At 41.1% G+C, this 25,417-nt stretch overlaps 7 protein-coding genes across 12 annotated transcripts; 3 read left to right on the top strand and 4 right to left on the bottom strand.

The window, feature by feature from the left end:
• Positions 1 to 16: 16 nt before the first annotated feature.
• LOC115770655 (small G protein signaling modulator 3 homolog) lies at positions 17 to 3,278 on the top strand. The gene is made up of 3 exons (XM_030716020.1): positions 17 to 203; positions 283 to 808; positions 869 to 3,278. The coding sequence occupies exons 1-3, from the start codon at positions 138 to 140 to the stop codon at positions 2,686 to 2,688; spliced, it is 2,412 nt and encodes an 803-aa protein (XP_030571880.1). The 5' UTR covers positions 17 to 137; the 3' UTR covers positions 2,689 to 3,278.
• Positions 3,279 to 3,303: 25 nt separating this feature from the next.
• On the bottom strand, positions 3,304 to 4,175 carry LOC115770656 (DNA-directed RNA polymerase II subunit RPB7). Its single transcript, XM_030716021.1, has 4 exons — positions 4,091 to 4,175; positions 3,714 to 4,034; positions 3,520 to 3,657; positions 3,304 to 3,451 (listed from the first exon to the last, which is right to left on the bottom strand). The coding sequence occupies exons 1-4, from the start codon at positions 4,100 to 4,102 to the stop codon at positions 3,401 to 3,403; spliced, it is 522 nt and encodes a 173-aa protein (XP_030571881.1). The 5' UTR covers positions 4,103 to 4,175; the 3' UTR covers positions 3,304 to 3,400.
• A 101-nt stretch (positions 4,176 to 4,276) lies between these two features.
• Positions 4,277 to 6,212, bottom strand: LOC115770652. 3 transcript variants are annotated; one of them, XM_030716016.1, is made up of 3 exons: positions 5,721 to 6,212; positions 5,430 to 5,654; positions 4,277 to 5,358 (listed from the first exon to the last, which is right to left on the bottom strand). In XM_030716016.1, the coding sequence occupies exons 2-3, from the start codon at positions 5,582 to 5,584 to the stop codon at positions 4,404 to 4,406; spliced, it is 1,110 nt and encodes a 369-aa protein (XP_030571876.1). In that variant the 5' UTR covers positions 5,585 to 5,654; positions 5,721 to 6,212; the 3' UTR covers positions 4,277 to 4,403. The 3 variants fall into 3 exon arrangements, with proteins under 3 accessions (XP_030571876.1, XP_030571877.1, XP_030571875.1); XM_030716017.1 differs by having other exon boundaries at positions 5,430 to 5,607; XM_030716015.1 differs by having other exon boundaries at positions 5,430 to 6,212.
• Positions 6,213 to 7,461: 1,249 nt separating this feature from the next.
• Positions 7,462 to 9,991, top strand: LOC115770694 (ras-like protein 1). 3 transcript variants are annotated; one of them, XM_030716089.1, is made up of 4 exons: positions 7,462 to 7,682; positions 8,173 to 8,335; positions 8,416 to 8,672; positions 8,740 to 9,991. In XM_030716089.1, the coding sequence occupies exons 2-4, from the start codon at positions 8,197 to 8,199 to the stop codon at positions 8,911 to 8,913; spliced, it is 570 nt and encodes a 189-aa protein (XP_030571949.1). In that variant the 5' UTR covers positions 7,462 to 7,682; positions 8,173 to 8,196; the 3' UTR covers positions 8,914 to 9,991. The 3 variants fall into 3 exon arrangements, with proteins under 3 accessions (XP_030571949.1, XP_030571948.1, XP_030571947.1); XM_030716088.1 differs by having other exon boundaries at positions 7,463 to 7,626; positions 8,056 to 8,335; XM_030716087.1 differs by having other exon boundaries at positions 7,463 to 7,682; positions 8,056 to 8,335.
• Positions 9,992 to 9,998: 7 nt separating this feature from the next.
• On the bottom strand, positions 9,999 to 13,498 carry LOC115770693. Its single transcript, XM_030716085.1, has 5 exons — positions 12,274 to 13,498; positions 11,543 to 12,201; positions 11,294 to 11,485; positions 10,642 to 11,229; positions 9,999 to 10,582 (listed from the first exon to the last, which is right to left on the bottom strand). Exons 1-5 carry the CDS (start codon positions 13,309 to 13,311, stop codon positions 10,324 to 10,326), a joined length of 2,736 nt encoding a protein of 911 aa, XP_030571945.1. The 5' UTR covers positions 13,312 to 13,498; the 3' UTR covers positions 9,999 to 10,323.
• Positions 13,499 to 14,977: 1,479 nt separating this feature from the next.
• Positions 14,978 to 19,248, bottom strand: LOC115770765 (aldehyde oxidase 4-like). The gene is made up of 6 exons (XM_030716176.1): positions 19,036 to 19,248; positions 18,216 to 18,950; positions 17,772 to 18,005; positions 17,267 to 17,711; positions 16,170 to 17,204; positions 14,978 to 16,110 (listed from the first exon to the last, which is right to left on the bottom strand). Exons 1-6 carry the CDS (start codon positions 19,246 to 19,248, stop codon positions 14,978 to 14,980), a joined length of 3,795 nt encoding a protein of 1,264 aa, XP_030572036.1.
• A 979-nt stretch (positions 19,249 to 20,227) lies between these two features.
• On the top strand, positions 20,228 to 25,023 carry LOC115770749 (myelin expression factor 2). Of its 2 annotated transcripts, XM_030716153.1 has the most exons (5): positions 20,228 to 20,366; positions 20,496 to 21,063; positions 22,105 to 22,240; positions 23,437 to 24,628; positions 24,688 to 25,023. In XM_030716153.1, the coding sequence occupies exons 2-5, from the start codon at positions 20,507 to 20,509 to the stop codon at positions 24,741 to 24,743; spliced, it is 1,941 nt and encodes a 646-aa protein (XP_030572013.1). In that variant the 5' UTR covers positions 20,228 to 20,366; positions 20,496 to 20,506; the 3' UTR covers positions 24,744 to 25,023. The 2 variants fall into 2 exon arrangements, with proteins under 2 accessions (XP_030572013.1, XP_030572014.1); XM_030716154.1 differs by lacking the exons at positions 22,105 to 22,240; positions 24,688 to 25,023 and having other exon boundaries at positions 23,437 to 23,624.
• Positions 25,024 to 25,417: the final 394 nt, after the last annotated feature.

Raw genomic sequence — 25,417 nt, 5'->3', positions numbered from 1 at the left:
AAAGCAGAGAAATCATTAGAAACAATGCTGGGGATGTAAAAAAAATTCAATAAAATATTTCGAAAAACAATAATTTAACTCCCATATTCTTAGTTAGTCTTATGTTTAAGTGCACAGACAATTAGCTGCTTCGGAATATGGAAATGGCCAGAAGCATATTCGGTCGCGACCACGAGGGTTACGTGGGCCGTGAAGAACATACGGTAACAATTCAATTTAGATGATAAATTGATTGCTTATCAAACTAATTAAAATTGCTGATTTTTCACGCCGTCAACACAGCGCAAACTGCAGACTTTGAGCTCCGAAGACGATATAGGTGAACTACCACCCATGATGGAAGAACTGAGCGTGGCTGATGGCTTGCGTCCGAATCCAGGGGGACCGTTTTCCGCATTAACACCATCAATGTGGCCACAGGAGATACTCGCCAAACTGGGCGGCGAATCGGAACTAGCAGCAGCGGGACCCAACGATCAACCCGATTACCGATTCGATGAATTTGGTTTTCGCGTCGAGGAGGAGGATGGACCCGAGCAAAGCTCAAATAAACTGCTTAGCATACCATTTATGGAGGATGCACAGCAACGTCTGCAGTGGATAGCCCACCTGGAGTTTGCCCACAACAAAGAGGCCAACGAACTGAGCTGGGAGCATGTCGAGCCGCTACTGCAGCGTACAGAAAAACTGCGAAAGATGGTGCAGAACGGCATACCGCACAGTCTTCGCCCACAAATGTGGATGCGGCTATCCGGTGCGCTGTCCAAAAAGCGAAAAAGCGAGACCAGCTATCAGGACATTGTCAAGGGTGAGCAGACCTTATTATAACGCCTAAAATATGTATATTTATTCAATGCCATCATAACAGCTTCCAGCAACGATCAGCTAATGACATCGAAGCAAATTGAAAAGGATTTGCTCCGCATATTGCCAACAAATGCGTGCTTTAGTCATCCAAATGGCACGGGCATACCACGATTGCGGCGTATTCTGCGTGGCATTGCGTGGCTCTTTCCGGACATTGGATACTGCCAGGGCACCGGTGTCATTGTGGCCTGCCTGCTGCTGTTCATGGAGGAGGAGAATGCATTTTGGATGATGGTCACCATTGTGGAGGATCTGCTACCGGCCTCGTACTACAGCTCAACGTTGCTTGGCATACAAGCGGATCAGCGTGTGATGCAAACGCTGATAGCCAACTATTTAGCTAGCGTGGATGAGTCCCTCAAACGGCACGACATTGATCTATCGCTGATAACGCTGCACTGGTTTCTTACACTATTCGCGAACGTGGTGCACATGAAAATATTAGTACGCATATGGGATTGGTTTTTCTACGAGGGTTCCATAGTACTGTTTCAGCTAACGCTGGGCATGCTTAAAGTGAAGGAACAGGATCTCAAGCACTTGGAAAATTCGGCGCAAATATTCAATTCACTTTCCATGTGCTGCGAGGTGGATGACGTAGAGGTGCTCTTCCGGCAGGCGCTTGAAGTGGGTGGATCTTTGAGTCAAACCGTGATCGACACACATCGGCGTCGCCATCTGGCCTATTTGATGGCCGATCAAGGTCATCAGATTGGCAATCCGGAGGCTGCCGCCAATCTGCCCAAACAGCAGCTAGCCCGACGTCAAGTGCGCAAAAGTAAATCGATACTGGAAGCATTTCTGTTTCGTGGCGATCCCGAATCGGATCAGCTAAAGAATAAAAACATACGACAGACCGAAATACTTGTGGATCTGCGCGAGGCCATACTAAAGGTGGGCCGTCATTTTATAACCATCGAGCCAAAACTTGCGGGTCACATACAACTGACGGCCAACTACAGCAGTGAATCCCATGCCAAGGATCATGAGAATTTCATCAATGTCGCACGCACCCGTAAACGGCGCGCCAAAGCGCTGCATGACTTTGAGAGGCATGACGATGATGAGTTGGGCTTCCGACGCAACGATATCATAACCATCATCAGCCAAAAAGACGAGCATTGCTGGGTGGGTGAGCTGAACGGTTTGCGGGGCTGGTTTCCCGCCAAGTTCGTCCAGCTGCTGGATGAACGTAGCAAATTGTATACCTCGGCTGGCGATGATGCCATTTCGGAGACTGTTACAGATCTAGTGCGTGGCACTCTATCGCCCGCCATAAAAGCATTCCTCGAGCATGGCATGAAACGACCCACATTCCTGGGCGGACCCATACATCCGTGGCTATTCATTGAGGAGGTTTCCTCGCTGGAGGTGGAGAAGGACTTTAAATCTGTGTATAGTCGTTTGGTGCTTTGTAAAACTTATCGCCTGGATGAGGATGGCAAGGTATTGACGCCCGAGGAGCTGCTCTATCGCTGCGTGCAGGCCATTAATCAATCACACGACAATGCGCATGCCCAAATGGATGTCAAACTGCGTTCGCTTATCTGTCTAGGCCTCAACGAGCAGGTGTTGCATCTGTGGCTTGAAGTACTTTGCGCCTGCCAGGAGGTGGTGCAGAAATGGTATCACACCTGGAGCTTCATTGATTCCCCAGGCTGGGTGCAAATTAAATGCGAATTGCGCATACTCTCACAGTTTGCCTTCAATCTGAATCCGGACTGGGAACTTCCGCCCAAGCGTGGCAAGGAATCGCAGCCACTGAAGGATGGTGTACGCGATATGCTTGTTAAGCATCATTTGTTCTCCTGGGACCTATGAGTCGGCCTACGGGCAAACAACGTTACAAACGTGATCTGTGGGAATGCATCGCAAAAATATTCGATATTTTTTTTATAGATTTGCGTAATGCTATTCATTAAGTATGTACAATCATGCACGTTGCCCAATCCGCCCTAAATTCCAAAGTATTTAACCTGATCAAAACCTTCGCGGGAACTATGCTTTAATATATATTGCTTTCATTTCTTGTGCAATCTTTTCTAAGAAACGTATATCTTCGGCCCACCGAAGCAGACATATCCTTGCAGAATATGTAATGGATTTTCCCCAATTTCCAAGGCAGCTTTTTGTTTATTTACTCTGCAGGGGTATCAACTAAGCTTGTTAAAAACTTCTTTGTTGTGCGCTTATCATTACTTTAAGCCCCATTTTCATACCTATATATATACATATATATATACATTTAAATTTAGTACTTGCTATTTAATTACTTTAAAATATATCCATCCATATTTGTAGCTCCCACATAACACAAAACCCAGCACACAAAGAATTGTACTAAATTACAAACATAATGTACCTTTGAATTTAAATCAAATCTTATAAAGTATTTATAATATATATACACCTAGATATTAAACAATCTAAAATGCATTTCATTAAAGTTTAAAACACACACATATATATATATATATATGTATATAGCAATTGTATATTACGTTGAGTTGGTTTATGTTAATTGTTCTTTATATTAATTGCAGACCAGCCCCAAGTAATCATCCATCAGAGTTCCAATAGCAAACTGTGATAAGAAATTAATTAAATGTTTACAATTTTAGAGCAAATCCTTGTGAAAAAAAATGCACTTACAATGCCGGTGGCATCAACACGAGTGCCGACAATCTTCAGGCGTATTTTATCCTCGCCTGATATGACTACATCTTCATCTTTAGACTTGTAGCATGGCGGATTGCCATTTGGGCAGAATTGCATGTCAGCGGGAATAGACTGTAAAAAATGAAAAAATTAGTCATACACAATCACACACTAAGTGCCAAACTCACATGATGCGATATAAAACACGATAATGGTCCGATTTCTGCAAACATGCCCACTTTATTTATCTGTTTGACCACAGCGTCGAGGACTTCACCCTTGAATGGCCGGAACACAATAGCCTTATACTTCACTGGGTATACAACGAAGCCCTGACCTGGCTGTATAACACCAGAGCCGATCAGGTCTATTGTTGTGACAGCTATAACGAAACCATATTTGCCTGTGCATGTGCCCTCCACCTCCGAGTAGAGCTTCTGTTTCACCGTCTCCAACAATTGTGGCCCAAAGTAGCGCGGATGTAGCAGAATTTCGTGTTCAAGCGAAATCTGTGTGGCGCAAAGTTAAACAATTGTTGCATAATTAAATAAACAGTGTAACTTACGTGATAAAACATGTTTTTAGTATTTGTTTTATTAATTTTAGGTATAACTCAATAAATTGCAGAAAACTGACAAAAACGCGCAAGCAACATAATACAAATATTATCGTTATCGATAAATTGCATTGCCGGCAATATTTACGACCAGTGCTGAAAAGTGTAAAATAAAAAGCCGGAAATTTCAAAAGGCAACATTTTGCAAGTATATATTTAACAAGTCTATAAATTGCATGGGAGGCCAGCGTAAATTAAACACAAAATAAATAACAATCACCCATCACATAAACACATTAATCACTTAAAACATATGACTAAACTACTCTTCCTTAAGATTTAATTGAAACTCATGCGCCTGACCTCCTGGCCGAAAGATGCGCACATAGGCCGATTTAATTCCAAACTTCCAAATAGCTACAGTTGGCAAGTAGTACATAAAGAGATCCATTAGCCAAACTCGAAAATTGAAATACCAGCGGACAATGGCATATTTGTGCAAAAAGGTAACAATAAACAAACCGTAACTAACGATAAATCGATCCCACAAATTCAGGTCATAATAGTATGATTTCTGCTGCGGATCTTTTTGCTCACCGGCAGGATAATCAAAGCTGTAATATTCATAGCCCTTGACGTAGGCCAAGCGCTTGGTAAAGTAAATATTTGCTCTAACCGACAGCATTGTATTGGCATGCCAAAGTCCATGGATAAGTGCTTCCGTCATGCGATAAAACTCATCATTCGTTTGCTCGAGCGCAGGCGTGTATACTCTACGCATGACAATGTTCAAACGCTCCTTGGACTCCACCCAGTTGCGTCCACAAATATTGTATTCGTCTTTAATGCCCAGTAAATAGCCCAGTACGCGCCACATATGCGTTGTAGCCTCCAGGAAATCATCATCGTTAAGCTGTATTCGGTGTGCTCCCAGCGTTATAAAGCCAATGAAACCAAACTGTGTCAAGGCTAAATCCTTTTGCGTTATCTGGCCGGCCCCACGTTGCTGGCAGGCATGACTAGAGCGCGAATGCGCCTGTCTCACAGCAGCAATGCTGGTCCAGAACTTGCTGTTTCTATCGTCAATGGAATGGAAATACCAGGCGTGTGTATGGAAAATGGTGCGCAAATAACGGCGATATGCAGTGAGGGCATTCGAAGACTGACGAGTACAGATAAGTACGCGGAGTATAGATGGTATGGCAAGAACTGCGATCAGACCAGCCAACATGCCTGAAGTCATCACAAAGCGATATTTGCTAAAATATCTCTGACCCCTGTACATGAGGAGTGCATACATTATTTTTGTACACATGCACAGATTGTTTAATTTTACTACTACACTTACCGCTTGAATAGCTGTTCATTGTACCATGACGGCAGCTGCAGCTCTGCCCCACTATCGCCCTCCTGGCTGCCATTTATTAAAAGGTTCTCCAAATATTGCTCAGCGTGTTCTTCATTGCCATTGCTAGCCATACCTTTGCTTTTGTATACGTGCATTTTTTAACATGCCACTCAAAATGCTTAAATCACATTGAAGCAGGCAGAGTAAATATTATACAACAACAATCTATCGTGACCAAGCGCACATAAAAAGAGAAAGTTTTTCAGAGCTACATTTGTCACTTGCACTTACCGACGCGTCGGTATCTCGTCGACGTTGCTTTCCCAGCGTTCAAAAGTAAACAAATTAAATTGGGTACAATTTGCACAACCCGAAAATGGCAAATTTCACAATTTAGCAGCAAGTTAGGCAATTTAACTACGAACAATTGAACAATTGTTGTGCGCAGGAAGCTTGTTCCAATTACACTAACTAGCACGGCAGATGGTATTTATACTCTGTCCAAAATTACAGGCAGTAAGCTTTTTAACTCTGCATTGCGAATGCAGCTCCACAGAGCGTTGCGCGCCAAGTGTTCAAATATTTAGAGATAAACTTAGCAAAAATGCAATATTATGCTAATAATGTACCAAAGAGTTGCCATCTGTGTAAAAAGACACTTTAATATGTTCCCGTTTGGCAGCATGCTTTTTGCTATCGGCATTTCGATGACCAGAAAAAAACAGCAATCGATTGCTGTGATTTTAAATTTAGATCCCCGCTTTGTTTCGCTTCTCCGGCGGCGGAACCTAACTTTATTGCGTATTTTCTTTAACATATGAAAGTAAACGTTTCCAATACCGCGGTGGGGAAATATCTTTATTTTTCAAGTCGTTTTTATAAGGATTCCATTTCTTAAATTTTAGCAATTAAAGGTTGCTGATACCGGGGTGGCAGAAGTCAAGGACCGTGAAGCAACGATTCTTCTTGACGTTGATTTTCCGATAGCGTTTACCTATCGTCAAAGTTTTGAAGATGGAAGAATGAGACCTGCTAACTATCGATGATGGGACATTAAAAATATCAAATTTTCAATTTGGCAGAGTTTATCATGCATAAAAAATGTATAAAAAAATATATAAGAAACACTGTTTGCATTTGCAGAGGCTTAACTTCAAATGTTAAATAACAATATTAAATTTAAGTTTACTTGCATACTTTTTAATTAAATTTCATTATATAATAATTCTAAAATAATAATATAAATCAAAATTAAAATGTTAATTATGCGTAAGTTATACATATTAAATACTAGCGGTTATACAAGTCCTTGCCCCAAATCTTTGACCCCCATTTCCACAAAGGAGGGATGGATTTTCAAAAAGATCCGAAACACCCCATAGGTGAATTCTGATAAAGATCTTTGAATATGTTCTTGTAATTGAAGAGAAGGTAAACAAAAACCGAACTCAAAAACTGGTGCGTCATTGGAAAATACACAGTCGCATAGATGCAATTTTTATCCAGCCTTCTTCTCCGATCGCTCCATTACGACCACCATTAAAGAAACTAATACATGTTATTCATAAATTATTAAATATTCATGTTAATTAACCCTTTACATTTTATTTTAAGTTTTTGTAAACATACTAGTGCAGGTGTATTAGGTGTATTATTTTCACTATCTTTCAAATATAAATAGCATCCGCCTCATCGACAATTCGATACTTATACTCGTTATCGATATCAGCTCTCATTAGCCCATCTCGAAGCGCGTACGATAGTTCTAAGCTATCGGAAATTCATCGTTCAGGAAGTATCAATCGTGCCGCCACCGCATTATCGACAACTTTTATTTGCTTGTATTTAATAAAATAAGCAAGTTAGGTTTCACCGTAGGAAATGAAGTTCTGATAAAAACTAAGTGAAGTGTAACCCTCATTTGACGTTCTTTATGTGGGACAACTAAACGAAGAACCACCCCGGGATAAACCGATTATTTTTATGTCATCTCAGTGGCAGTGTTGTACAACATGCTCCAACATGCGAAGTTAGCTAACACTTACAAAATACGGCAATATAAAAAATTCTTGCGACAAGAAAAAATAAAGCCGTAAATTATTGTTACCCACAAATTATTATATTAGCTATTGCAAAAAGCGCTATAGTGCTAAGCTCCATATAAATTAAAATTGAAAGCCGATTAGTTAAAATTGATGTAAGCAGAAAACTTAAAACAAGGAGGAGCCAATTTAAGAGACAGCAACAAAGAAGGTCCGGCAGCATACATACATACAATATGCATAGATAAGCCTGCACTTCAAGCTACATATCAGCAACAACATACATGTTACAAATATCTATAAAAACAGTAAAATATCTAGTGCTTCTTGAATTGTATAATTGATCAAATTGATTGCTAGATTCGCGAAGGGTCTGTGCAACGCTTGAGTCATTGTCATCTCTCCCTCTCTCGGTGTGTGAGTGCGTGCAAGTGTTCGTGTATGTGTGTGAGCGGTAAAGAAAAATATATAAACCCGTACGCAGTCAAAAACTACTCTGACTCACATTAATTTATACCTAATTATGCGCTTAATTAATTTTAATCATTTTTAATTAATAATAATTTGCGTACAACTACTTGCAGTTGCAGCTCTACTTTTTGAGTGGGGCGGGGAGCACGCACACCAATACAACCACACGACCAGCACACCCACACACATACGTTTGATAGACTTACGACTGCAATTGTAAACATCGACAGGCACTACGGAGCGAACGAAGCCAAATGACGGAATACAAGCTAGTAGTTGTTGGTGCCGGTGGCGTTGGCAAATCGGCGCTAACCATACAACTCATCCAAAATCATTTTGTAGATGAATACGATCCCACAATCGAGGACTCATATCGAAAGCAAGTGGTTATTGGTGTGTATTAGGCGAAACTATTATCATTGCAAAAACAATTAGTTTTTATTAAAATATAAACAAAATCTTTATGTTGTCAGATGGTGAGACCTGCTTGCTAGATATTCTGGATACCGCCGGACAGGAAGAGTATTCCGCCATGCGTGATCAGTATATGCGTACCGGTGAGGGTTTTCTACTGGTGTTTGCGGTAAATAGTGCTAAATCCTTTGAAGATATTGGTACATATCGCGAGCAAATCAAACGTGTCAAGGACGCCGAGGAGGTGCCAATGGTGCTTGTTGGCAATAAATGTGATCTGGCTTCGTGGAACGTGCAGAACGAGCAAGCAAGAGAGGTAAACGCAAGTCCGTTGTATTAACATACCATGAATATCACTATATACTGTGTATATCTACTTGCAGGTGGCCAAGCAATATGGCATTCCATATATTGAAACATCGGCCAAGACGCGCATGGGTGTCGATGATGCATTTTACACATTGGTGCGCGAAATACGCAAGGATAAGGATAACAAGGGACGAAAAGGACGTAAAACGAATAAGCCGAACCGTAGATTTAAATGTAAGATGCTCTAAATGGCCACGCTTAAGTTTTATTTTTTCATTAACGCCTGTCCGGTTTGTGTGTATGTGAGTGTGTGTTTGTTGTGTGTGCCATAAAAGTGCTGTAGCTTATATATTTTTTGTGGTATTGTCATTGCTGCTTTTCGTTTACGCACAAATACACATGCGCACACACACACCCACACAGACACAAGTGCGCGTGTTAGGTTGGTGCAATTGATGGGAGGATGAACAAAATTGTAATTAATTTAAGCAACTAAAGTTTTATTGTACGTTAAATCATTTTGTGTGTCGTTTTGAAAAGCTTTGTGGCGCCCTTTTAAGATTATTAATTATGCGTGTGTGCCGTACATGTATAAATAACTATGAATACTATTGTAACTGCCTTGGTTAAGCTGCTGCGACAGCGCATTTTTGATGACTATTTGCTTTCAGTAAGCACGAAACTAAAACTAACGCTGTATGTTATTTGTGTGTACCGTGCTTTTAACGATATTTGTATTTAATTAATTAATTTGTTTTCGGACCTATTTCTTTTGGTTTACTGATTGGCCTAACAGCCAGTGTTTTTACAATTAATAGCATTTTGGGAGCTGCATATATATTTTTTACCAATCACTCTTGATTTCGTTCCCTCTCTTGCAAACACACTCACACGCACAAACAGAATTCCATTAGAAATTTCCAAAAGAAAATTGAAATGAAAATTTAACGAGAAGCTCACTGTTCTTATATTTTTGTGGTGCTAACTTGAAAAAATCAACTGCAAACAACAGCACAAAATCTTGTATCAGTTTTTTAAAGAAATCGATTATATTTTTTTTTCTACTTATCTTACTGACCGAACGATCAGTTAACTAGCTTATGCAAAGCTTGTGCCTGAGAATAAAAAGCAAATAGAATTGTGTCTATTATATGTATGATTCGAATTACTTTACTACGAAATCAGTTTATTATTATAGAGCTTTGCATAAGCTAGATAAAATACGTATGGAGTAGAGTGCATTAAACAACAAGCATCCAATTACATATACATATTTAGTTTGCTTTAAGCTTTTTATACATACATAAATTAATATTTAATTTTTTTGTATTAATTTTTGCCATACAAAAAGGGAAGAAATAAATAAATTGTGTGTACTATTACATAGTTTGTTACTATTTTTTAATTTTGTCTACAGCACACAATTTCCCAAGGATAGTGGTATAACTGCTTAGCTCTAAGCAGTAATAATATAATATAAAATTAACATATTTCTCTCAATCACAAAATAGAATCATACAAATAACAATTGCTTTACATTTATTTTTAAATCATAATATACAATTAACATATTTCTCTCAATCACAAAAGAGAATCGTACAAATAACAATTGCTTTACATTTATTTTTAAATCATATTTGTAATAATTTATATGAACTTTAAACAGTAAGACATTTGGCCTTAAAGGCAGTTCGGATCTTGTCCAGTGTTTCCATTTCATTTTGTGAATAGTCCCATTTTGGATTATTGTATTCGTCAAACGGTGCATTTGTCATATAAAGAATTGAATCGGCAGGCGGATAATACTCTAATATTTTTGGTAGCAACAGCCGAGCCTCCACACGATACTCGGAAACCTTACCTCCAATTAACAATTCCAGGTTAGACTTCATTGCATCGAGAAAAGGAATGTCAATACTAAATATAAGGTACAATTAAATTAAAGGCATTCAAATATTATAAGATATAAGCTTTACCTCTTCTCCATACATTTGACAGTCAGTCGGTGTAGTATTAACTGACTAAAAAACATTGTCTGAAATTTAACAGTCATCATATGTAGCCAAAGCAACTCAAAAGCTGTTTGCAGCTGTTCCACTTTTAGGGAATCCCAATTCCTCATGCAATATATATAAGCAACAGATATGATTGACTCTTGTTGATTGGATTTCAGGCTTGTCAGCGTCTTCAGTTTCTCCATTAACAGTTCGAAAGATGGCAAAAGTTTTGCAACCAGACATTCGAAAAGGTACGTAATATTAGGTGGATTATTTGGGGCCACAAGAGCTGTCCAGAGCTTGTCAACCCAATATTCCGGAAAAGTTTCACCAAAGGATTCGTATTTAAAAAATGTTCTGACAATGCGCATTTGAATTCTGTGGTCTCTCGAACTTTCTTTAATTTCTTTTTTAGTAATTTGCTCATTGATGTTTAATAATTCATTAAACAGTATATGAACCGATTGCTCTTTTTCCATTCGACTGACATACGCAATATAATAGTTTCGTTTAATATGATCTTGTATATTCCAGGTGGATAGACTATTTAAATATGCATACGCGATGCTTTGCAAAAATATAAAAACAATTTATATTATAATACATAAATAGAAAATAATAGTAAACTTACCGCGAAACCCCGGTTGGAGTATCACAATAAAGTAACTCATTTATAAGCTTGGATACCGATACGGAATTTGTGCTATACAAAATCGATCCAAGCTCCCAACCGTCATTACTATTGGCAATCATTTCATCCAAAAGCTTTTCCGTTTTATATATGTCCAGATGCTTGCATACATATTTTAATATGTTTCCAGGGCTGCGAAAACATAAAATTCTTATCGGTTACAAATTTTTGTTTGATTCAACTAATTACATGACCCAGCGACTGGGATAATTCCTTAACAGTACTCGATAAGTTTCAATTACTTTCTCATCTTGCAGCCGTTTGTCATGCACACTCAATAGTTTTGACAAATGCGATAATGTTTTAAATGTGCCATTTTCCAAAACTTCAACTGGATCCAAATGAAACTCTTCGAGTTGACTCCAGTGATGCACATTCTTTTCAAGAAATAAATCGACACTTTGCTGCATTACAAAATATGTTTCCTCCTCCGTTTGGCAATTTAGCTTATTGATTAAATGTTTCTGCAACTCTTCTAGATTTGTACACTCGTTGATCAATTCAATATTTACATCGTACTCAATACGATAAAAATCTTTAGCTTCATCGTTGTAATGTAAAGAAAAGAAAGCAGGAAAACGCCACCATCCGTGCTGTGTTTTTGGCACATGTTCGAATTGTCTCAATAGTTCCATAAGTGGATCCCATAGATAATAGTTATCCCGCTTATCACAAAGGAAGTCGTAGAAGCTTTTCGTAAACAACCCGATTTCTTCGTTTATATTTTTGCAATTCTCGATTATTCTTGCTAGCAAATATAGTCCATAAGCGCAGACAATATCCTTGTCACTATACAGCGTCCTTATAAAGGTTACGAAATCGCCCACGGACAAACTCTCGATGCTGACCTGAAATGGATAACAGGATTAGATGAACAAGATTGTATTTACTTCAAAATTATTTAATTCGAATTCGCCCACCTTAAAGACCTCACAAAACCGATTACTGGCATTGTTGCGTAAATCCGAATTTTCTATATTTCGTACAAGTTCACTAATTTTCAGCAACAGCTTCTTAGTAATTTGTAACTTAATCCAAGTTTCTATGCAATCCAGCCAACGACACAGAGCAACTCCATGCCAGGCCACCTCTCCAAACGCCTTTAAGAACTGCTTCTGGACATTATCTGATAAATACTTCTTCATTTGTTGCTCTGGCAAATTGATACCCTCCATGTCGTGCAGATTCGGACTATTGGTAGCTTCAAGGAACTCTATCAGTAGACGGGCGCTACAGAGTTTAGCAATAGTAAAGTGATCCATAATAAAGACAAGGGTCGAGTGCAGCCTTGGAATATTACTGTCTTGCAACAAGCTAATGTAGAAAATTCGCATCCAATTTCCATCTGTATTATTTTCCTTTAGAAGCGATAACTGACCACCCAACGAAGCTGGATTTTGTGGGAAATGCTCAATTTTCAGGCATTCCATTACACTAATATATGAGAACAAATTCAGTTCGGTGTACTTGCTCTTGTCTAGTAACTTTTTCAGAAGCAGATGCCCAGATATACGTTCCTCATTTTCATTCGATTCTAGGAGTTTCTGTATGCGGCAGTACAGCTTTGAAGACGCAATATATTCGGCTCCCAAATCGCGCAAAATGTCGTCCATTAACTGCACTAATATTTGACCAGCATGTGGATGATTCTCGTTATTTAAAGCCCTTGAACAGAGCTTAGCCAATAGAAACTTGCCTTCATCTGGAAAGTGGCCTGTCCACATTTGTACACACAAAATGAATTCGGTTACCAATTGGGGATTGCGGATCTGCAATATCTCATCTTCTTCTGGATCAGGCATTATGACCGCAAACAACTTTGAAATCAATTTCGAAGCTAATTTCAGATTTTCACTGTTGTTTGTGTTAATTAAGCCGCAGACAAATTGAATAAGACGCTTCAAGTTTGGTTCCTTTGTAATATCCATAGAGTCAAGAAGAATATCTATTAACTCCATCGCCGTTTCAGATTCCAAAGAACCGGCGAACGCAAATGTTGACAAATCTGCTTTTAGTTTGACCAATTTTCTATAACTGTGAGCTTTTGAAATTAATTGGCAACACACGTTTTGTACTTGTTAATGTTAGGTGAACCAATCTAAGTATAAAAAATCGAAAATATTCACATTTTCTATTCTTATCATAATTTCGACATTATTTGTAATCAAAAAACAGCTGTGAAATACAATTCTTTTCCTATATTAAGAAGTCTGGCAACTTCATAAATCGTTCCGGCAGCATTCATAAGTTGGCACTGCCAACTAGCAAATAAGCCGGGACAGGCCATAAGATAATATAGGTAGATATAGTTTAAATAATGAACAACTGAAGGAATCTCTATATATATAACTGTTTGTACTGACTGCCAGTCAGGCTGACTGATTGGTGATCAACGTTCAGCCCAAACCGTAAGAGTTAGAAAACTGAAATTTTCACTGTAGTTACCTTGTGTGATGAAGGTGCACGTTAATACGGGGTTTCGGGATATTCCACCCGCAAAAGTGGAAAAATCGCGAAAAACCTTTTGCTTACCAGCCTATCGCCCTCAAACTCATTTTCAAAGATCTTTCTTCAAATCAATCTAATGTTTTTTGTTTTGGAAAATCCATCCCTTCTGGTGGAAATGGGGATCAAAGATTTGGTGGGAGACGTTACGCGCTCAATTTCATTTCCATTGATCTATGTATATTTCATTTGAAACTTGCTTCACATTTATCGCAAAATCAAAGCTTTCACGCTGGAAAGTGCGATTCCAAGATTTTTTCGGTGAAGTTTTGTCATCAAACTTAGTTTTAAAGCTCTACATAAGAACTTAATGAATACGTGTTTCAGCGATTTGGGAATTCTACCCACAACAGTGTTAAATTGGGGGTAAAACTTAACTCAGGTTTTTGGATTATTAACGGCTTCGAACCCATTTTCGAAGATCTGTATCAGAATTTATTTGACACGCCTTCGCAAAGTTCACCGCTATTGAATGGAAAATGCTGGTCTGTAATCGCAAGTTTTTTATTCGGCCTCAAAATTCTTAAAACAAGACTAACAAGGGCGGAAACCTCTGAATCCAACATTTAGTTCTATATTCGATGCACTTTAAACATATTTTTAAATAGAAGTGGCGACCAAGATGGTACAGGTAAATTTCAGTTTTTCACGGCCGTATACTTAGCAGAAAGCTAATATGTAACATTTTTTGCTCAAAACGTTCCATGGGCAAGGCCGTTCGCTAGTCATTTATAAACGACTGAACTCTATAAAAAAAAAAGGTGATCGGGAGCTCCCGACTAGGGAATACCCTGATCAGCTGATCAGCACCAATAACCGAGTCGATCTAGCCATGTCCGTCTGTCTGTCCGTCCGTCCGTCCGTACGTATGAACGCAAGGATCTCAGAATCTATAAGAGCTAGAGACTTGAAATTTTACATGTAGGTGCTCCAAGCAATCAATAAAAATCGATATTGATATCCTGTTTTTTGGGAAATTTTGGTAAATAATAAGAGCTAGAGTCACCAAACATGACATATAGCGTCTAGAATATATGTATGCATTTGATGTCGGAAGAAGAGGGTTCAGGGTATCCCCTAATCGGAAGCTCCCGACTAGAACCTCTTACTTGTTTTAAACTATTGTAATGCAAATTGTTGAACTTCATTACCCGCTGATAATACAACAGTTTCTGGTGTGGTAGGTGCGCCTAGTCGCACCCATTCCCGCGGCAATCCGGCATCCTGCCTGGCCGATTGTATAGCATGCTGCATGGCGAAGAGCACGCCCACAGCCAGACATAGAGCCGGTTCGCCCGTCGCCTTTGATCGTAGGAAACCAACGGGGTTGGGACTTTTTTGCAGTAGCTCAATGCGGAAATCAATTGGTATATCCTTGGCGCCTGGTGGATGATAGTTCCAGGTGCGATTCGTGAGAAGGCGACCCGTTTGTCGGTCGTAGAACAACAGCTCGGTTAGGTAGTAACCCAGACCCATGACGAAGGCTCCTTCAACCTGACCGACGTCAATGCTGGGACTGAGACTCTCGCCCGCATCCTCTAGTATGTCAACGCGGCGTATTAAATGGTTGCCAGTCAGTATGTCCAACTCCAGCTCGCTCAGACTCAAACCATATATACTGTAGTTACTTTGATCACCCATTTTGTAGGACTCGGTTGCAATCAAACTGATCGATTGGATGAAGGCCGACTCGACAACCTGCTGCCAGCTTGCCTTTGCTCCCAATCTGCGCTTGACCGGCTCCAGACGCTGATTGAGTGTGTCGCAGGCCTTGCGCACTGATATTCCAACCAGTTCACTGGCCATTGAGTTGGCTGTCACAAAAGAATTGGCTCCCGTGATTGTATTGCTGTTCTCCACACGCACACGCTCTAGCGGCACACCAAGCACAAAGGCAGCCACTTGGGCTACCTTAGTGTTTATGCCCTGACCTATCTCAATGCCACCGTGCGAGACGACCACCGAGCCATCCGCATGGTAAATAGCTACCGTCGTGGGGTAGCATAAGGCGATGCTCACATTTAAAGGAAACTCCATTAGTGCCAATCCCAAACCTCGTTTGCGCCATCGGTTTTGAGCGTTAAATAAGTTGATTTGCTCCCGACGTTTGCGGTACTCAGTGGAAGCCAGAAATCGAGGCAGTAGCTGTACCATTTTGCTGTCCGGTCGGAGATTTACAAGACGCACATCCGCTGGATCCAATTTACAGGCAAAGGCAATGTGCTCCAGTGCCGTCTCCGTCATGGCAATGCCTGCATGAGCAAAGGAGAATTAGCTTTTAGCTTAAGATTTTCCATCAACTTCGACTTACCCTCTGCTGTCCCTGGAGCCCGGCACCATGTTGAGCTGGGCGCATCCGTTTTTACAGCAGTACCCTTTGCCTTAAAGTTCAAGTTGGTCAGATTGTAGACATTTTTTAATGTTGGTAACGTGAGAAAGTCGACGACATTCTCGTTAAGGGTGCAGCCCGCATCCTCGTAGTAGTTGTTGCTGAGCATGCGTATGGAGCCATTAGCACGCGCCTGAAATTCGTAGTCGGAGCGACAAGCCCAGCGCTTTCCGTTTGTCTCCATCATGGATTCGATAGTTTGCACAAAACGTGCTGGCCGATTCAATTTGTGTGCAACAAGTGCACAGGCACATGCCACTTGGTTACCACGTGTAACCTTGGCGCCATAGGCTCCGCCGATGCGTCGCACCTGTAACTGGACTGCATTTGCATCCAATTTGAGCATTCGCGATATGCAGGTCTGGGTCACGTCCATCCATTGAGTGGCACTCCAAACCTGCAGTCCCTGTTCAACAGGTACCACCACCGTCGTTTGTGGCTCCATGGTGAAGTGGTATTGCGAATCAAGCTCAAGAATCCCACGTCCTAGCACATCACCAGGGTCGAGCGGTGGCTCGGAAAACTCCTCAGTTGGTGCTGAGCTTGTCACTAGACGATTTTCCACCTTGTCTGCCAGCACGGCATTCATGCTGGTATAGATCTTCACCTGGTTATTGGCATAAGTCACCCGCACCAATGTCGCCGCATATACGGCCACATCGTGGGTAAGCGCAGCGATTACTCCCAGCGGCTGATCATAGTACTGGACTCGTCCGGAGCAAAAGATCTCCTCCACTTCGACTGTCAGGAAACTGGAATTGTTGAAGTTATTGTCCCCTGGAATGTCCCTGACTCCATAGAAGGCAACCACGCCTTTGCACTGGAACGCCTCTGTTGCATCGATCAGTTCGATTGTGGCTCCCACCCGCTTGGCCGTCACAAAGGCGCAGTATACAGCATTAGAAGTGGTCAGTAGATCGTTTACGTACTTTGCCTCGCCGGAGCATTGAATGAGGCCTAACAAAAGCGAAGCAGTTCAATTTAGATAGTTAATTTCCAAAGCTATGATAAATACATACCTTCAAGCTTCTGCACTGCCTGTGTCACGGGATAGTTGTTGTGTATGGTCTCGAATGTTTGACTTCCCGATGAAAGGGAGCGCTCCAGCAAGTCTCCTCCGCCGCGAAAACGCTGCCGGACAAGATCCTCGGGCGCTGACCCAAGTAAAAACTTGTAAAAGAGCCCGCAGGCTAGTTTCTGGCGATACTCAGGCGATGCCTCAGGAGGCATTTCCACTGGGTGTAGGTTCATCAGCAGCTGCTCGAAGACTTGCGCGACTGTGGCGCTGTCGTACAGATCGCGACCCACCAGCAATTGCTCGGCATCTTGGGCGTGCACGTAATCAGGCAGAATGTTGCCAAAGCAAAGGCGAGCCGAGCCCACTATGCGATGCTGGGTATTCTGCCACTCGATAAGGAAACCAGCATTGACATAGGCATGTACGTTTTGAGCACGCGGCAGGATCTGTTCATAGAGAAAGCCGGGAGGATATGTGGAGGATCTATGCTCATCGAAAAGACTCACCTTATAGGAGTTGAACAAGTATTTCGGCTTGGGATAGGGTCTTAATATAAACGCGCCAATGACCAGTTTGGGCGTGGCATCCTGCAGATAAGCCAACAGGCTCATTACCCGTTGACTGCTGGCATTCTCATACACCAAGACCTGCGCATCTAGTGCTTCAAATGTGATGAATACATCCGAGGGAAACTCCGGATGCTGCTTCTTGATTGAGATGTTTCCCGCCAGAGTTCCGTTCTGAAATTTATTATATATTTTATCAACCCCAAGATACCGCATCCTATCTATGAACATAAGTGGTTTTCTTGTGATGGAATTAATTGGCTTGGAAGAGCATCAAGGCTTCGTCTACTCCCATTCATTTGATCATGAAAGTTTCATCTTAATTTTTAATCGTATTCATATAGGCCCTGAAACAAGTTTTAAACTGGATTGTGTCACACTCACATTTCGCACTGGCACATTCGCAATCAGGTTGAAGTGCGTCCACAACTGTGCACAATACTCGAAGCCGGCGCGTTGTTGCGCCTGTCGGAAGAGCTGCATGGCATCTGTGAGTGTCACGTTGGCACCCAGCAATAGGCGATTCGGCTCGATGCTGTGATGCTTGAGCTCCGGCACCATGTTGACATCCACAAAGTGCTGTATACTCTTGGATCGCCTGTAGACACCATGCGCTGTGTTTCCCGCTACCAGGATATACTCCTCTTCGTTAGGAACCTGAGCCAGTGCTTCGAAAAGCTCCGCGAGCGTCTTTGGCCAATACCAATGGCTGTTGTTCTGAGCTGGCAGCGACGGGCGAGAACAACTGCCACTGCAGCATTGACCGGTGCGTGGGCAGAGCAGCTCAAAGGAATCCTCAATGTCCACGCACTCCGCTGGAACGTCAATATTGCTGTCCACGGCAAATGATTTCATGGCATCGAGGATAGGCCGGTAGCCGGTGCAGCGACATATATTGCCACCAAATGCATCCTCTACCTCAGCCATGGTCACGTGCCCCCCTTGACTCTCCAGCAGCCCGTACATGTTCATCACGAATCCCGGCGTACAGAATCCGCATTGGGTGCCGTTAAGCTTAGCCAAACGCTTCTGTATGGGGTGATAGCCGCTGTTCTTATTGCCCAGCCCCTCGTTGGTAATAATGTCCACATCGTTGCAACTATTGAGCAGGGTCAAACACTTGAAAAGAAAACATAAGCATTCATAGCTTATTAATCGAGACCAGTCCACTTTTCTACTGAATATTTTCCTTCCTTCCACTTACTGAGTTGGCGGCACGGGAGCTTATTTCACCTGTGATAGGATGTCGGCGTCGAATGAGACAAATGCAGGAGCCACAGCCACCCTCCAGGCACATGTACTTAGTAGCCGTCAGATGGAGATGATCCCTGAGGAACGCGTTTAGGGTGATGTCTGCGGCGTAGTCCGCTGGCTGCACCTCGTACGGAAAGCCATTCACATTGAACTTGATGCTCATATTGAAGAAGTTGGAAGCCAAATACCGAGGCCATTGCTCAGCGCTGGTATTTAAAGCCCCTGCTGGAACCTGATTACTAGTAATTAGATTTGAGTTAAACGGGTTCCCAGAGCTGCACGCAAGCACTGCGCAAAACTTTCAGGAATAAATCAAATCGCTTTAATTTGCTTTTATTTTATCCCATGTTCTTACGGAGCCTAACGAAAGTCTTTCGTCTCGGGTTGCAGTAATTCATACATTTGGATGCTAAATGCTTAGTGCACAATTTTGTTTAGAAACTCGAAACTTTGGCGTAAGCCAAAAGCTATATTCTCTTTGCTGATAATGCATGTTTGTCTTTACAGCTAGAGTTAGGCATTGAAAATTGTATACCTTTCAATTAAATCAAAAATAATTCATTTATATCTGAAGTGCATGTATATATCATATGTATATGTGCATTACGGATTCGGTTCATTTTGTTTGGATTGAAATGTAGATAACGTTTGGAAACAGATGGTTATTTTGGGAAAACATAGGCGTCTCTACATCGTCTCTGATCACGTCTGCATGCATTTATCTTTGACATATGAAATTTCTGTATAAAACCGTCCTGAGAAGAATCTTCTTTACTTTATATACTTGCTTAGGATTAAAGGAATTAATTTGTATCTCACTTGATGCGTAATCAATTGTACAAAATTAAATAAGATATAAAATGACAACATAAAAACGTACTTTGCTTATCGGCACACCTAATAAGTAGACTGAATCAAGGAACAAATATAAAAAACAAATACAAATACAAATAACATGTTTAGTTTTTTTAAAGGCAGAAAATTTTTCGCCGATATAAGAAAAAAGTCGATAATTAGTCGATAGTCTAAGCAGGTGCAGAAGAACTTAACGAATTAATTTATCGAAACTAGCTCATCTCCTTTGGTTCACTTGTTCATTAATCGTCAGTCCGATTAATCCGATTTCCATACAACTAAGTATCACACATCTCCAATTTTTTCTCGCGGCAGTCGGCATTTGCCCATTTTATTGATTATTACATTTGTGTGGCTTTAAATTTGATTTAATTGCATAACAATTCAACTATTTTAATACAATCTTGCAGTAAAATAACTTTTAAGGTAAGTACGTCATATGCATTGAAAATGTTGCGAATGGCGTACAAGACGCGACGACGCCGCAAGTCGCCATCTTTTTTTCGCGATGACGCTGAAGATTGCGTTGCCGGAGTAACATTCAGACATTTGCAGGAGACGGAGACATGAACATGGACGCGAATGCTGTCGAAAATCGTGAAAAGGAACGTGACCGCCGAGGACGTGGTGCACGCGGTTCACGTTTCTCTGATGCCGACGGTAACAATGGCAACGCCGCTGGGGGTGGAGGAGGAGGCGGCGGCTCAAATATCGCACGCGACAGAAGCCGTGAAAGACGCAATTGCCGCGTTTATATATCGAACATTCCCTACGATTACCGCTGGCAAGACCTGAAAGATCTGTTTCGTCGCATTGTTGGCTCCATTGAGTATGTCCAACTGTTTCATGACGAGAGCGGCAAGGCACGTGGCTGCGGCATTGTCGAGTTCAAAGATCCAGAGAACGTGCAAAAGGCAATGGAGAAAATGAACCGCTATGAATTGAATGGACGTGAGCTGGTTGTCAAGGAAGACCATGGCGAGCAGCGTGATCAATACGGGCGGATTGTACGCGATGGTGCTGGCGGCGGAGGCGGTGGTGTTGGCGGCGGTGGAAATGGTGGCGGTCGCGACCATATGGACGATCGAGATCGAGGCTTTTCGCGACGTGACGATGACAGAATGTGAGTATCATTATTATATTCCACATACATATCTATTTATTTTCCGATAATCCAAGCAAATCGCCAAGGAAGAAATGTGTTCCAAGCACATAATTGCTAGTGTTATCAGAAAAAGTAAATATTGCTATCGAAATTTTTGGGGAAGGGTATTCAGTGTTTTTAACGAAGATTCATGTTAGGCATCATCATTTGTAATGGTAATGGCAACGATTGTATTTCAACTTTCAATACTCTTGTAAATTGAAGAAGTTCTGAAATGGGGTTTAATGATCTCTTTACTGAACTATGACACTTTGCTGATAACTTTACTTCGAAAAGAAAAGGGAAAACCTGTGCCTTGTTCGTTTACTCGCAGCGTTTACTGCCGCTTTTAGACTTAAATTGTTCAGCGGTCGGCAGTTTTTGTTCCTCAGCAAATGGAAAAACGAGAATTAAAGTGGCTTATAAATATGGCAATGTTTTTAGACAAGGCTTTTGTGTCATAGATCTGTATTCTGATAAAAAGGTTTGTAACGATTTGTAATTCCACCAAAAATCGAAAAGGAAAAATTCAAAAGTCTATTGATAAAATTTAGGATATATGTGTTCCATTTCTGTATTTCGGGGCTTGCCGTACATGTACATTTCTTAGCAAAAAGTTTCAGTGCTTTCGGTTGCAGCATTCATTTATGTCGTTGAAGTTGAAGCTATGATTAATTAATTACCTGATTATCCTGTGTTAAATTGGGCAGAATATTAACTCTGTCAAACATTGGCTATACTAGAATTTATGATTACAAAGAATTCATTTTTGAAAATTCAGTTTCTGCGAATTTTGCTATCGAATTAAATAAAAGCAGAATGCTTGTTAGATTTCATTTTTGCCTATAATTAAAATAACATAACAACGTCAAGGCGGTAATCTTAGATACGGCGTTCTGGATTTAATCCGGTTGTAGCTGAGATGCGTGCGCTCTTGGGATACGTGTATTTGTTGTGCTTTATCTCTTGCTCTTGCTCTTGTTATTTTTTCTCTCTGGATCTTTTGGCTTCTTTTTCTAGATCTGGGCGTAATAATTTTAACATGATGTCGAATGATTTTAATTCGTCGAATTACAATTTGTATGGGCTTTCTGCTTCGTTTTTGGAGAGTCTTGGCATAAGTGGACCTTTGCATAATAAGGTTTTTGTTGCTAATGTGAGTATAAGTATTATAAAAAATCCAATAACTATGTAAACTACTGTATTGAATCAAAAAACAAACCAATACCGATACCAAACCAAACCAACCAAACCATTACAATACATACACATATATTCTATATGATAGATATATGGTTTGTAGCTTGTGCATTCTTCGCCCAGTTGTTTTTAAGTCGTAAGTTGCGTTTATCTATCTAAGTATGTACAAATATTTTGTTTTCATCGTGGGCTCTGTTTCGTATTTATAACCCAACTATAGAAATAACATGATTTTTAGCTAAGATGCGAATACAATTTTACTCCATGCCCCTAGTGTATCATTTATTTTGCTCCCTTTGTATTTGACAATCTTCAAACACTATAATTAGGATTTTCTTTATTGATTTTTGATCTTCACACAGCTGATATAGATGGATACTTATAACAGTTCGATTGTAGTCCTTACTTTTTTTATAATCCGTTGACTATCTTATATCGGTCTCAAAGAGAATGCATTGACGGCGACTGTCCGAAATTTTTAAATTAAATGGAAATAGGGATTTTTGAAAATCGATCCTGTATGATGATTGATAGATATTGAAGATTATGATGATACCAGCTATGTATCTAGATTTTGGCGAATACCCAAGACTGTTCATCCTACTAAAAGGGTGCTAATCCAGTTTTATTTTCAATCGACGTTTACTAGAGAAAGGAGTATACGCTCCAAAACAATTGAAATCCGACGGGAAGTTCTTGAAGCTATTTTTTTTAATATTTAAATGAAGTGAAAATAAAAATGGTCCCAGCACTAATATATATATATTGAATTTTGGACTATCCACTGAATGGATTTCTTTATTATTGTTGCATTGTGTTGTAATGTATTGTAACTAGATTAATCTAGTTCTATTCTGATTTTGTTTGTCGGTCGAGAATCGAAACTTTTCCAAAGGGATGAGGAAACCTGCAGCTGGGTTATAAATATGAAACAGTCGTTTAACTGAGAGCCTGCTGCGTCGCTTTTGGATTAACTAGCTGGGCCAACGGCTTTTGATACCTGAGATTCTGCAGACTTTGTTTGCTCCTAGTTAAGGTGGCGGCCGGAGTCGACAACAGTTTGGACAATTCTTTTATCCATTCGTTACTGTTGTCCAAGGCAATGACCATTATTTTAATATCTAAAACTTTGTGGTGTTTCTGTCTCAACAGCTGGACTATAAGGTGGACAGTAAGAAGCTTAAGCAAGTCTTTAAGCTTGCCGGCAAGGTGCAAAGCGTGGATCTATCCTTGGATAAGGAGGGTCACAGTCGTGGCTTTGCTGTAGTCGAATATGATCATCCAGTGGAGGCCGTACAGGCAATTTCTATGTTGGATCGCCAGATGCTCTATGATCGTCGTATGACAGTTCGTTTGGATCGTATACCCGACAAGGGTGAGGGTCTTAAGCTACCGGAAGGATTGGGTGGTGTTGGCATTGGCCTAGGCCCCAACGGTGAGCCTCTAAAGGATGTCGCTCACAATCTGCCTAATGGTGGTAATCAGAACGCTTCCCAACTGCTCGGCAATGTGCAGAGCGCTCAGCAGCTATCCGCAGTGGCTGGCGGTCAGGTTGTCGGCGGCGGCAACTCCAATGCAAGCAATCTGCTGGGAAGCCTCAGTGGCGTCATGTTTGGCAATAATGCTGCTGTGCAGCCCTCTCCAGTGGCGCCGGTGCAAAAGCCCAGCATGGGCAACAATCCTGGAGGCGGCGGTGGCGGCATCAATCTAAATAACTTAAATCCCAGCAATTTGGCTGCTGTGGTTGGCAATTTGGGCAACCTAGGCGCCGCTCTGTCCAATCCGCTGCTCACCTCATCACTGAACACCCTCGGTCTTAATCTGGGCAATGCGGGCGGCAACGATGACGGACTAGTTTCTGCCAGCAATGTTGGTCTGTCCAATAACTACAGCAGCGGCGGCGGCGGCTATGGGGGTGCTGGAAACAACTACAACAGTGGCGGTGGTACGACCGGCAGCGGCGGTGGTGGCGTCTCCGGTGGCAATGTTGGCTACAACTCATACAACAGCAGCGCTGGCGGCGTCTCAAATGCCGGCAATAATCAGCTGGACGGCAATGACTATGGCAATTCTGGCAGTCAGTTGGACATTTATGGCGGCGGTGGTGGAAACGTTGGCGGTGGCGGTGGCAATGTTGGCGTTGGTGTCGGCGCTGGTAATGCCGGCGGCGGTGGTGCACGCAAATCTGATACTATTATCATCAAGAATGTGCCACTCAGCTGCACATGGCAGACACTTCGCGATAAATTCCGTGACGTCGGTGATGTCAAATTTGCCGAAATACGCGGCAACGATGTGGGTGTGGTGCGTTTCTTTAAGGAGCGTGATGCGGAGCTAGCCATAGGTATGAATCCAATTAACCTGGTCTTTCTTACAACTCTAACAATAAATTCTTATCCACAGCTCTCATGGATGGCTCGCGTCTGGATGGTCGTACCATCAAAGTAACTTACTTTTAAGTCTTATCCCTTAGATTTTTAATCGCAAAGGCCGTATGTCCACGCAATGAACCGTTGGAACTTCTAGACACGATCAACGGCTTACCTTAACCCACAGCAGGCAGCAGAGCAGCGGCTAGGCTGTCCGAACCATTTTAGTTTATAGTAACCCACAAACAAATAATTGTTTAATTTTTATACATACGTTTACATTACTAATAACAAAAAGTATCATAAAATAATTGACTTTCCAAAATACAGAAGACGCAATTCATGTAAGTTATAAGTGATTGAAGCCAATAAATATATAAACAATATTTAAAATGATATTGATATAGTATTAGGAGTCTGTTTTATTTATATAATAGATTTCTAAATCGTTTCGTTATAATAGTGATTGCATTTACGGTTTTCAAAAAATACGTTTCGGATCCAAGGAGATATCCCATACCTTACAACGGATAGAATTGATAAAGGTTGCTTATTTGTTAACTTGTCCTTTCGAATAATTATATCATGTAGCTGCCATAGCAAATATTTTTCAAATGAAAAGTATGGTTTTTGAAGATAATGTAAAATTAAACTCTATGCTAACATTTTGACAACAAATAGCCTTGGACAACGAACCGCACAAGTCAAATTATTAAAGCCCAAACTGCCGCAGAGTTACCAACTGGTAAAAATATCCATGCTTG

The sequence above is a fragment of the Drosophila novamexicana genome, unplaced genomic scaffold (genome assembly GCF_003285875.2).
Source record: "Drosophila novamexicana strain 15010-1031.04,08,12 unplaced genomic scaffold, DnovRS2.1 tig00004560-arrow-pilon, whole genome shotgun sequence".
NCBI classification, from domain to species: domain Eukaryota; kingdom Metazoa; phylum Arthropoda; class Insecta; order Diptera; family Drosophilidae; genus Drosophila; species Drosophila novamexicana.
Note: the sequence above shows the minus strand (reverse complement) of the source record. Positions and strands in the feature narration are given on the sequence as shown.